General features: G+C 41.4%; 1 protein-coding gene across 1 annotated transcript in view; it reads left to right on the top strand.

The window, feature by feature from the left end:
- The window catches only part of LOC143973436 (uncharacterized), an 86,482-nt gene that overhangs the window by 47,230 nt on the left and 26,195 nt on the right, over positions 1 to 13,057 (top strand). Inside the window, exon 7 of the mRNA XM_077474417.1 lies at positions 2,359 to 2,640. Coding sequence (XP_077330543.1) covers positions 2,359 to 2,640 — 282 coding nt within the window. The remainder of the gene's footprint in view (positions 1 to 2,358; positions 2,641 to 13,057) is intronic.

Genomic DNA, 13,057 nt, shown 5'->3' with positions numbered 1-13,057 from the left:
TAGTCACCAGGTGAAACATAATTCACAACATGGTCTTTCTATGCTCATAAGTCTTTTGTTATACACATAATTCTCTTTTTCTGTTTCTAAACATTACAAAGCGTCACTTCCTGACTTCTGTATACTGGATGTAAATTTCAGTATCTGCAAATCTGTAATCTGTCTACATACTATCTGTAAATGTCAGTATCTGTTCTTATTCTGTATCTATGGACACTTCACAGTAGCTCTTCTCTTCTCTCTATAAGCTCGTTATCATGTACAGTGGAACCTCGGATTGCGAGTAATGCGGTTAACAAGCGTTTTGCAATACGAGCAATTATTTTTTTTAAATCCTGACTCGGTTTGGGAGTGTCTCGCAAAATGAGCAGGATTCAAAGCTCTGCAGTTTGCAGTACCACATTTGGCCAGAGGTGCAGGGGCACCTGTGACACTCAGAGCCATTCGGAAATACTCTGAAACACTTGGAAATACTCAGTTCCCAAGTGTTTGCAAGCCTTTCAGAGGGTTCCGAGTGTTTCTGTGCCTTTCTGAGCGGTCTCCGAGAATTTCCGAGTCTCTCCGAGGCCCCCCACCTCTGGCCACATGCGGTATTGCATGCAATAGAAGTCAACGTGGAACAAATTATCTTTGTTTCCATTGATTTCTATGGAGAAACTCGCTTTGATATGCGAGTGCTTTGGATTACAAGCATTCTCCTGGAACGGATTATGCTTGTAATCCAAGGTTCCACTGTATCTTAAACAACTACAGTAACTACACCAGGTTATTTTTTTTACTGGCATACAACTTATACAACCTTGTACAATGTTTCTAGCTTCTCCAAAAAAACAAAAATGACCAATATTTATTAGGAGAATTTGTTCACATGACTCCGATATGTCCTTCAAGTCTATGTCCACTCAGGCTGAGGACAGAACTGCAGTTTGCTTACTGGGTGGAATCTTAAGAGTTTCAATCCAATCATTATGGAGTCCATTCCATTGAGCTGGTGGATTCTGGGAATTATTCCTGTGAAATAAGTACTTAAAACTTTTATTCTTTCAGATGTAAAGTGAACTAATGTCAGGAAAATGCTATCAGGTAATCTGTACGTTTGTGCAGGGCTTACCCCATTGGGAGCAGCTCGTTCCTCCTGTGGTCACTATTTGTTACTCACTCAGAAACAGACAGACATCTCGGTAGCCACAAATTAAAATTGAGGTCCACCCTAAAATAAGAAATGACATTAACTTTCTCCAAAAAAGATATAAAAAAAATGAAAAAAAACTTTTTTTTTTACTTACCAGAAATGCCTGTTGCTAGGCAGTCTTCCTAATCTGTCTCTTCCTATTCCACGGCGCTGTTCCTTTACTTCCTCCTCTTCGGCGAGCTGCCCCATTGTCTTCTGGGACATGTGTGTGTCTCAGAAAACAACAGGGCCATTTACAAACCTCCATGCGACTCGCGCATGTGCAGTAGGAAATGGGCAGTGAGGATAGATGGATCGACATCACGGGCTCGCTGGACAGGTAAGTGCCCTTATTAAAAGTCAGCAGCTACAGTGTTTGTAGTTGCTGACTTTAAAAAAAAAATAAAAGTCCGGACCTCCGCTTTAAGCCCCAGTCTTTCTTTTTACCATCTAATGCTGAACCCATTCTGTGCACAAGTGAACCTGATTTTACACTCTCCAGCTTTAGTAAGTAAACCCCACAGTGTTTCCTCACTGGCCTCTGTCCCTCTATAAGCAGCCATTGGGCAAATAGACTTTCTTATAATGTCCAGACAGCAGCTTATACCCTGTTCCTCTGCAACACTCTCCGGTAAGAAGGTCCTCTCTTCAGCCCACTTCCCATCAGGTATCCACCCCTGCTCTGTTTTAGTTTCCAGGGCCCTCAGCACATGGTTAATGCTGAGGCCAGGCCCAAGCAGCAGTTCTTCACATAGGCCTCCTCCCAGGGAGAAGTCCCAGGGGAGAGATAGTTCTGTAAAAATGCTCCCAAACAGGGCTGGACTGGGACAAAAATTTGGCCCTGGACTTCATCCAGACCAGCCCACTTTAATTTTCCCCAAGCCTTACCACTAAGTCAGCTGCTCAGTCTTTGGTGGGGTCAGATAAAAATTCATAACCACATGGGAAACCTTCCAACACTGCTTGCTGGATCCTCCTCCCAGCTATAGGTGGAAGCAATCAAGCCACCAGACGTAGGGAAGACTGATAATGTAAATAAAAGCTGGTTATTGCCCAGTCACAAAACGTTAAATTTAGCTAGGGACACTTCTGCATAGGGCAGGGTCCCTACATACAGTATGTCTTGTAGTTTATATGCTTTCTATTTCAGTTAAGGTTCTTAAATATAATGATTTTCTCAATTCTAGACCTGTTCTCAAAGCCAAATATTACCACCATGCTATATCCAAAGACAGAAGGTGACAACATGACCCTGATATGTGACACAAGTCTCAGTCCAATGAGACAGGGGACAGAACTGCAGTTTGCTTTCTACAGAGATGGACTAGAGGTTCATAAATTTAGTTCATCTCATCAATATGAAGTCCAGTCTGCTCAGCCAAAGGATTCTGGGAATTATTCCTGTGAAGTAAGAACTCCGACCAACAGTGTCATCAAAAGAAGTGAAGAGTTATATATCCAGATAGAAGGTAAGCATCAAGATTAAACTGTATTGAAGAGTTGTATACCTTTTGTTTCAAATCTTTCTTTATTATTTCTTTATAATTATAAAACATACAAAACATCCATCAACATACCTAACATCCATCAAGTATTACATATTTCTCAAAACCCAAAAAAAATAAAATAAATTTTTATATATATATATATATATATATATATATATATATATATATATATATATATATATACACATACATACACACACACACACACACACACACATATACATATACAAATCAGCCCTCATCCCTCCCACCTACCCCATCGCTCCTCACTTCCTCACTTACAAATATTCCTTAAGGTTCCCTGAGGTGCAAAACTCCTCCCACTTTTTCCAATGCTTTGAAATCGGATTCTCCACATATGCTTCTTCTCTTATTTGCTTCTCCATATAGTGTGTTTCACTCATTTCACATTTCCACTCTATTATTAATGGAGCATTTTCCTTTTTCCATTTTCGCGCTATTACAACTTTTGCAGCTGTAGTCATACAGTGCAAAAACTCTCTTTCTGTGTTAATGATTTAGGTGTGAGAGAGAATAGTACTATCATTATATCTATGTTTATCCTAGTACCTGTCACTCGCTGATACATTTCTGTTATCTTACCCCAAAAATCTCTTAACTTGTAACAGCTATACCATATGTGTTCTAAAGTACCCTTTTCTAATTTGCAGCTCCAACAGGTTTCAGGGTTCCTTTTATTTATTCTATTCATTACTACTGGGCTTCTATACCATCTTATTGCAACTTTATAGTTTTTTTCTTGGTCCTTGATTGCTACCGATAGCTTATGTATTCTTCCATATATCCCTTCCCATTCCTTCTCTGTCAACACATTCCCTATTTCCTCCTCCCATTTTTTCACTGCTGCTATTTTTTTAATATCACCATAGGGGAGTAATAGATTGTATATCTTAGAAAGTTTTCTATTCGCTTTATCCTTATTTAATACTATTTGCTTGAATACAGTTAATTGTCTATTAATACTTATCATTAATGGATCTATATATGCTTTCAACTGAGAGTATTGCAGCCATTATTATATTCATGTCCCATTTCCTGAAACGTTGGCATTCTCCCATCTATCAGGATTTGTATTATTCGCTCATGCTCCTCCATATTCCATTTAAGAAATGTTTTGCTTTTTAGTGCTGGTCTAAATTCGGGGTTGGCAAATAATGGGGTCATAGGGCCACTCATTGAGGAGAGATTTCCTTTTTTTATTATATCATCCCAAATTTTTAATGTTGTTTTTACAAAAATGGGTAACTCCTTTTCTTCTGGTCTTAAATTAGATGTTATCCATGGTTGATGTTTTATTCTAGCCCCTATTATATCTTCTTCTAACTTTACCCATTGTTTATTTTTTGCATTATGCTGCCAATCTATAATTCTCATTATTGACGCTGCTTGGAGGTATTTGGAGAAGTCAGGCATTGCCAGTCCTCCATTTTTTATTGTTCTTATTAATACTTCTCTTCCTATTCTAGGAACCTTATGCGACCATATAAAACTTTCTGCAGCTTCTCTTAAATCCTTCATAATCTTTCCTGATGGTATAATAGGGACAGTTTGAAAAATATATAGCATAATTGGTAGTATCACCATCTTTAGAATATTTATTATCCCTAACCAGGAATAAGTTATTTTATCATATTTTCCTAAAAGTTTTTTTACCTTATAAATTGCTTTATTATAGTTCATGTCCTGTAGAAGTTTTAAGTCACTTGGAATATATATTCCAAGATACTTAATCGCGTCTTGTTTCCATTTAAATGGGAAATAATTTAGTATTATCTTTTGCATTCCTTCTTCCAATGAGATGTTCATTACTTCAGATTTATCATAATTAACTTTAAAGTTGCTCAATTGCCCAAATCTTTCCAGTTCTTTTATTACATTTGGTATTGTAATTATAGGGTTAGTTATATATAATAAAAGATCATCTGCATATGCAGCCGTCTTATATTCTTTACCTTTAACCTCTATCCCTTTGATATCCGTATTTCCCCTTATAGCTTCCATAAGGCCGCGTACACACGGGCGGACTGTTCGCCCAACTTTGTACGCTGAACAGTGTTTCAGCGGACAGTCCGCTCGTGTGTGGGCTTTCAGCGGACAGTTTCAGCGGACAGTTTGACGGACAAAGTCTTTCGGAAATTCCGAAAAACTGTCCGTTGAAACTTGGTTTGAGCGAACAGTCCGCCCGTGTGTAGGCTACTTTCGAAATGGGCAAACTGTTCCCGCTCGGAGGAAAGTCTGCTCATTTCGAGCGCGTGTGAAGGTAGGCGGGGCCCGCGACGGAGACGTCGCGGGCTCCGCCGCCTGGAATGGACTTAAAGGGGAACCCCAACGCCGAAAAAAATCGGCGTGGGGGTCCCCCCCAAGTCCACACCAGACCCTTGTCCGAGCACGCTACCCGGCCGGCCAGGAAAGGGGGGCGAGCGAGCGCGCCCCCCCTCCTGAGCCGTACCAGGCCGCGTGCCCTCAACATGGGGGGTGCCTTGGGGAAGGGGGGGCCGCGCGGCCCCCCCACCCCAAAGCACCTTGTCCCCATGTTGATGAGGACAAGGGCCTCTTCCCGACAACCCTGGCCGTTGGTTGTCGGGGTCTGCGGGCAGGGGGCTTATCGGAATCCGGGAGCCCCCTTTAAGAAGGGGGCCCCCGGATACCGGCCCCCCACCCTATGTGAATGAGTATGGGGTACAATGTACCCCTACCCATTCACCTGTAAAATAAAAGTACCCAAAAAAAAAACACAACACACGAGAAAAAATATTTTATTGCACAGCTCCGGGGGTCTTCCGTCTTCGGGGGTCTTCTCGCCGGACTCCTCCGCTATCTTCGTGTAGCTCTTTTACTAGCGGAGGAGTCCGGCTTTCTTCCTCCCCGCCGCCGGCCTCTTCTCCCGACTTCGGGGGTCTTGTCCCCCTCTTCGGTTCTTCTGCCGGGCCACCGCGCCTTCTTGTAGCTCTTTTGCAGGCGGTGGCCCGGTCTTCTGTCGCCGCCGCCTTCCGTTCTTCTGCCGGGCCACCACGCCTTCTTATAGCTCTTTTGCAGGCGGTGGCCCGGTCTTCTGTCGCCGCTGTCGCCGTCGCCGCCTTCCGTTCTTCTTGTTCTTCTTGTTCTTCTTCTTCTTCTCCAGGAGATGTTGACACGACGCTCTCTCCGGCCGGAATGCCAGAGCCGCCCTGCGCTGCCACTTATATAGTGCCAATGGGGCGGTGTCACATGGTATATGTCACATGGGTTGGTCACATGGGTTGATGTCACATGGGGACTATGACATCGTAAGGGGGCGGGGTCACCATGTGACATCAACCCATGTGACCAACCCATGTGACATATACCATGTGACACCGCCCCATTGGCACTATATAAGTGGCAGCGCAGGGCGGCTCTGGCATTCCGGCCGGAGAGAGCGTCGTGTCAACATCTCCTGGAGAAGAAGAAGAAGAACAAGAAGAAGAAGAAGAACGGAAGGCGGCGACGGCGACAGCGGCGACAGAAGACCGGGCCACCGCCTGCAAAAGAGCTATAAGAAGGCGCGGTGGCCCGGCAGAAGAACCGAAGAGGGGGACAAGACCCCCGAAGTCGGGAGAAGAGGCCGGCGGCGGGGAGGAAGAAAGCCGGACTCCTCCGCTAGTAAAAGAGCTACACGAAGATAGCGGAGGAGTCCGGCGAGAAGACCCCCGAAGACGGAAGACCCCCGGAGCTGTGCAATAAAATATTTTTTCTCGTGTGTTGTGTTTTTTTTTTGGGTACTTTTATTTTACAGGTGAATGGGTAGGGGTACATTGTACCCCATACTCATTCACATAGGGTGGGGGGCCGGTATCCGGGGGCCCCCTTCTTAAAGGGGGCTTCCGGATTCCGATAAGCCCCCCGCCCGCAGACCCCGACAACCAACGGCCAGGGTTGTCGGGAAGAGGCCCTTGTCCTCATCAACATGGGGACAAGGTGCTTTGGGGTGGGGGGGCCGCGCGGCCCCCCCTTCCCCAAGGCACCCCCCATGTTGAGGGCACGCGGCCTGGTACGGCTCAGGAGGGGGGGCGCGCTCGCTCGCCCCCCTTTCCTGGCCGGCCGGGTAGCGTGCTCGGACAAGGGTCTGTTGTGGACTTTGGGGGGACCCCCACGCCGATTTTTTTCGGCGTTGGGGTTCCCCTTTAAGTCCATTCCAGGCACCGGAGCCCGCGACGTCTCCTTCGCGGGCCCCGCCTACCTTCACACGCGCTCGAAATGGGCGGACTTGCCTCCGCCTTACGTGGGCGAGTCCGTTCATTTCAAAAGTTGAGCGAACTGTTTGGCAAACAGTTCGCTGAAACAGTCCGCTCGTGTGTGGGCAAGTCCGCTCATGCAAATTTTGAGCGGACTGTTGCGGCAACTGTTTGACGAACAAAGTTTCAGTGAGCAGTCCCCGCGTGTGTACGCGGCCTAAGATGTTCCATTATCATAACGTACAGAAGTGGGGATAGGGGACACCCCATTTGATATCTTTATATAATCTGACAACATCCCATTTGTCCTAACTTTTGCTCTTGAATTTTTATATAATGCAGTGATCCTATCTAGCATTTTAGGTCCCATTCCTATTTGCCTCAATACTTCCTCCAAGAATTGCCATCCCACCCTATCAAAAGCCTTCTCGGCATCTATAGCCAGAAGGCAGGCAGGGATGGCATTTCTCTGAGCGTATTCCATCAGTGTACATGTCTTGATAATGTTATCCCTTGTTTCTCTACCCTTCATAAAACCCGTTTGGTCCAAATTTATATGATCTGATATAATCTCTGTTATTCGTCTCGCTATTATCTTAGAGTATATTCTTATATCTATGTTTGTCAAAGATATAGGTCTATAGTTTTTACAAATTGATTGATCCTTTTCAGGCTTTAATATTAATACGATATGGGCCTCTGTGCTCTGTACTGCAAATGGCTGTATTTGAGAGATAGAGTTATATGTTTTCTTAAGAATAGGCGTGATTAAACTCTTAAATGTCTTATAGAATCTAGCGGTATACCCATCCGGGCCTGGACTCTTTCCCAGTGCAAGTTCTGCGATTGCATGCTCTATTTCTTCTATTGAGATTTCACGCTCCAGATACTCAATTTTTTCTATTGAGAACATGGGTACCGCTGTTTCCCGTATATAGTTTCGTATCGCCTCACCCTTATTCCCTTTCTCCTTATATTCCTGATTTTCTTTTATATTATATAACTTGGAGTAGTCAGTATGAAAAGTTTCAGATATTTCCACTGGGTCATATGTCATTTCCCCATTTGGTTTTACAATTTTTTCTATGTAACTTAAGGGTTGCTGCTTTTTTAATGTTCGGGCCAACACTTTCCCTGATTTATTTCCGAACTTATACCACTGTGTTCTATTTTTGTCTCTTATCTGTAGGGACTCTTCATCAAGCATTGATTGCATTTCCATTTGTTTTTCCTTTAATCTTATTCTATCAAATGGTTTCATACTCTTCTTGTGTATCTCCTCTAATTCTCTAATCTCGGTTTCCACTTGAGATTGTTTCAATATTTTTTCTTTTTTTCTTCTTGCTCCATGCTTGATGAATATTCCCCTCAATACACATTTTAATGTTTCCCATTGAATTGGGAATGATGTTTCATCTCCTTCATGAGTTATTAAAAATTATTTTACAGTTTGTTGTATCTCTACCTCAAATTTATTATCTTTGATTAGATTATCATTCAATCTCCATATCCCACTCCTTTTCTTTGTCGCAATTACTGCAAACTCTAGATATATTGGGGCGTGATCTGACCATAGAAATCCCCCTATCTCTGATATTGGCTTCATTATTAAACCTTCCCTATTTACAAAAAAATAATCTAATCTGTGGTATGAGTTGTGAATATTTGAATAGTATGTATAATTTTTCTCCATTTGATGTTGGGCCCTCCATATATCAGTTAGCTGGTATTTTCTCAAGACATTTTTAAATTCCTTTATTTTAATGTTATTCTTTTTTTTTTGCATATTAATATTTGTAGTGTCCCTTTTTATATCCATCAGGAAGTTAAAGTCGCCTCCCACAATTACTATTCCCTCAGCTTTCTCCATTGCGTCTGATAGGGCTTTTATTCCAGTCTCTATTTGCCCATAATTTGGAAGGTACAAATTTATTATTGTAAATATTTTTCCATACAGCTTAAGTTTTATTATTAATAACCTCCCATCCTTACCTTCATATTTTTGTATTATTTGGACTGGTATATCCCTATGAAACGCAATCGATACACCTTTTGATTTAGAGTAAGGAAATGTATCATGTATCCACACACTATAATTTCTATTATTTATTTTAGGTATGTGATCTGATCTAAAATGTGTTTCTTGAAATAGCACTATATCAATTTTCTGTTTATTCATAAGATTCAATATTTGATTTATTTTAGAGGGGGAGTTTAGACCTCTTACATTAAAGGAGCAAAACCTTACATTTCCCATAAAGAAAAAAAACAATAAATAAAAAATAATATAATAATAAGAACACGCAAACACTTACTATACTAACACAAATATCACTTAATACCTTCCAATCTACTTCCTTATCCTACCCAATCCATTACCACTCATTCACCCTAAAATTTACACCCACATATACTCCAATCCACCCCTTTGACACCTCTTATCCCCTAATCATTGACTATACTAGTCTATCTTACCCTAGGTAAGGTCCCCATTGAGGGGGTATCTGATACTGCTGATCTAACTTTACTACCATTCGGCCGTTACATGCTATATTTCCATTCCTATTCGAATTATTCTCCTTTTCTATGTACATCTATTTGCCTTATTATTTATTTATACATCTTCCATCTTACCATCAAGCTTTGAGCTATTTTTTCCCCTTCCAACTATAATGAGGAGACCACAGGAAAATAAACCAGGGGAGAGAGAGGGATATGGTGGAGAGTAGTGAAGAGGGGGAGAGAAAAAAAAAAAAGGGGGGGGGGCACACCCATTACTAAGTGTTTAATTAAGGTTAGATATACCACTACATATCTAACATATCCAAACTATATATTAACCTCCCATATCAATAGTGTTTTATTAACCCAAAATTAACATAACCAACCCCAATGTGTATATTTAATAATCTTGTTAACAAATTCATTATTACTATTAAGGCCTGTGACATGCCAAATATAATACATCCATACAATTTAGTGACTTTTTCTTGCCTTTTCAACTTACTTCCTTTTACCCATTACCATTATACCACCCTACATCCCCTCCCTCCCAACACCTATCCTCACCACCCCTTCCACCCTTTACCCACCTATATCCAACCCCCCCCCCCCAATCCACTCCCCCTCCCCTCCACCTCAGCCCCCATTTCCCTCCTATCTCCTTCTAATAAAATCCTTAGGCCAGTCTAGTATTTTCACTTCTGGAAGCTGCAATTTCTTCTGAAAGTCCTCTAAATCAGCCATTTCTCTAAATATTACAGTCTGTCCTTCATGCTGAACCTGTAGCTGAAAGGGAAATTTCCATCTATATTGCTTATTTTTAATCCTTAACTGCTCCAATAATGGTTTCAGAGCCCTTCTTTTATCCAATGTTAATTTAGAGAAGTCCTGAAAAAAAAGCAAATTTGATCCTTCATACTGTATGATTATTTTTCCGTACTGCCGCCATGATCTTCTCCTTAGTTTGAGGATAGTGAAGTTTACATATCACATCTCTAGGCATATTGACATCCCCTTTCCTTTGTGCCATAGCCCGGTGCACTCTATCAATTAATATTTCTGCTTTTGATAAGTCCTGCAATATATTACTAAAGATCTTTTGAATGACTTCCAGGAGCATTTCTGAAGTCACGTTTTCCTTTAAGCCTCTTATTCTTATATTATTCCTTCTACTTCTGTTTTCTTGCTTACTGCTTGCTTTAAATCCCTTTCTTGCTCTTGCATTTTTTCCTTCACCTGCTTTAGCTCCTTCTCCAAACTTTCCATTCTTATATTCATACCTTCTATTTTACCATGCGTTTCCAACGCAATTGTTTTTATCTCTTGGATTTCTGTTTTATACGCTTTCTCCATCCTCTGATCCATATCTACCCTTGTGGGTAAGGAGGTTATATAAGCTTTAATATCCCATTCTTCCTTCTCCTTCTCCTTTTTGTCATCTATTTCCATTTCCAGGATATCTATGGGGGAACTGTTTCTAGGATGATCTACCATTTCTTCTCCTGATATACCAGATACTAAAGATGATTCCACAGAGTTTATTACCTCCTGAGATAACTGTGATGAATGTGTTATATGTGATGTTTGCATCGATATTTGAGGCTGTAATTGTTGGAAAAATTCCTTAATATGAGTGGTTTGTGTGGCTTGAGCCTCTGTATTGCTTTTACCTTTGGGCCGCGTACACACGGGCGGACTGTTCGCCCAACTTAGTCCGCTGAACAGTGTTTCAGCGGACAATCCGCCCGTGTGTGGGCTTCAGCGGACTGTTTCAGCGGACAGTTTGACGAACAAAGTCTTACGGAATTTCCGTAAGACAGCCCGTTCAAACTTGGTTTTGTCCGTCCAAACTTGGTTTCAGCGGACAGTCCGCTCGTGTGTAGGCAAGTTGGACGGACTAAGTATGGCGCATTCTCAGAAAGGATTTACACGGCCGAAGGTTGCATTGCAGTGTATAGGACGTCGTTTTTCTAGTCCCGTCGTACGTGCTGTAGACGTCATCGCGCACGCTTTCAGCGGACTGTCTGCTCATCATGTGTGGTCAAGTCCGTTCATGCAAATTTTGAGCGGACTGTTTGTCGGATTGTTTGACGAACTTAGTTGGGCAGACAATCCGCCCGTGTGTACGCGGCCTTGCTGTCCTTTTTATTCCCTCCAGAGCAAAGTGGTTTATTACCCTTTTTAGGTGCCATTATTTATACATATATATTTTCCTTTCTTTTTTCCTTTCTTCTCCTCCTCCCCTTTACTCTATTCCCATTTATCACTGTTTATGCTCCAAATCAAAGCCTCTCATATAACCTCTCATATACTATTCAAAAGCATCTACTTAAGATGGCAAAAAAAAAAAAAAACACACACCATAGAAAAGATGCGATTAAGTTGCCAGTAATCGCAGATATAAAGGTTGCTTACAGATTATTGGTAGCGATTTTCTAGCTTCATGGGGATATGCAAAAAATGCCAGAAAAATGCAATTAAGTTGCCAGTAATCGCAGATATAAAGGTTGCTTACAGATTATTGGTAGCGATTTTCAAGCTTCATGGAGATATGCAAAAAATGCCAGAAAAATGCAATTAAGTTGCCAGTATTCGCAGATATAAAAGTTGCTTACAGATTATTGGTAGCGATTTTCAAGCTTCATGGGGGATATGCAAAAAATGCCAGAAAAATGCAATTAATTTGCCAGTAATCGCAGATATAAAGGTTGCTTACAGATTATTGGTAGCGATTTTCAAGCTTCATGGAGATATGCAAAAAATTCCAGAAAAATGCAATTAAGTTGCCAGTAATCGCAGATATAAAAGTTGCTTACAGATTATTGGTAGCGATTTTCAAGCTTCATGGGGATATGCAAAAAATGCCAGAAAAATGCAATTAATTTGCCAGTAATCGCAGATATAAAGGTTGCTTACAGATTATTGGTAGCGATTTTCAAGCTTCATGGGGGATATGCAAAAAATGCCAGAGAAATGCAATTAAGTTGCCAGTAATCGCAGATATAAAGGTTGCTTACATATTATTGGTAGCGATTTTCAAGCTTCATGGGGATATGCAAAAAATGCCAGAAAAATGCAATTAAGTTGCCAATAATCGCAGATATAAAGGTTGCTTACAGATTATTGGTAGCGATTTTCAATCTTCATGGGGATATGAAAAAAATGCCAGAGAAATGCAATTAAGTTGCCAGTAATCGCAGATATAAAGGTTGCTTACATATTATTGGTAGCGATTTTCAAGCTTCATGGGGATATGCAAAAAATGCCAGAAAAATGCAATTAAGTTGCCAATAATCGCAGATATAAAGGTTGCTTACAGATTATTGGTAGCGATTTTCAATCTTCAAGGGGATATGAAAAAAATGCCAGAAAAATGCAGTCACTCAGCCCCCCCTGAGCCTTCAGTGATATCACTTTATGCAAAATTGCATCACAGTTTGTGCTCCAACTCGAAACCTCCCATATACTATTCAGCAGCGACCAGCGATAGCAGATGAAAAATAGAGTGCAGTTTAGTCCCCAATATTCACAAATATATAGGCTGCTCACAAGCTGTTAACTGTGATTTTTAGGCTTCAAAGAGAAAAGCGCCCCCCCTGAGCTTTCAGCGGTATCGCCTTGTTCAAGATTGCTTCTCCTTTTACTTTTTTACTTTATTTCCT

Source organism: Lithobates pipiens, unplaced genomic scaffold (genome assembly GCF_037356315.1).
Source record: "Lithobates pipiens isolate NorthernLeopardFrog02 unplaced genomic scaffold, aLitPip1_a1.2 Scaffold_82, whole genome shotgun sequence".
In the NCBI taxonomy this organism is placed as follows: Eukaryota; Metazoa; Chordata; class Amphibia; order Anura; family Ranidae; genus Lithobates; species Lithobates pipiens.
The sequence above is the reverse complement of the archived record's forward strand: the minus strand, read 5'-3'. Positions and strand labels throughout refer to the sequence as shown.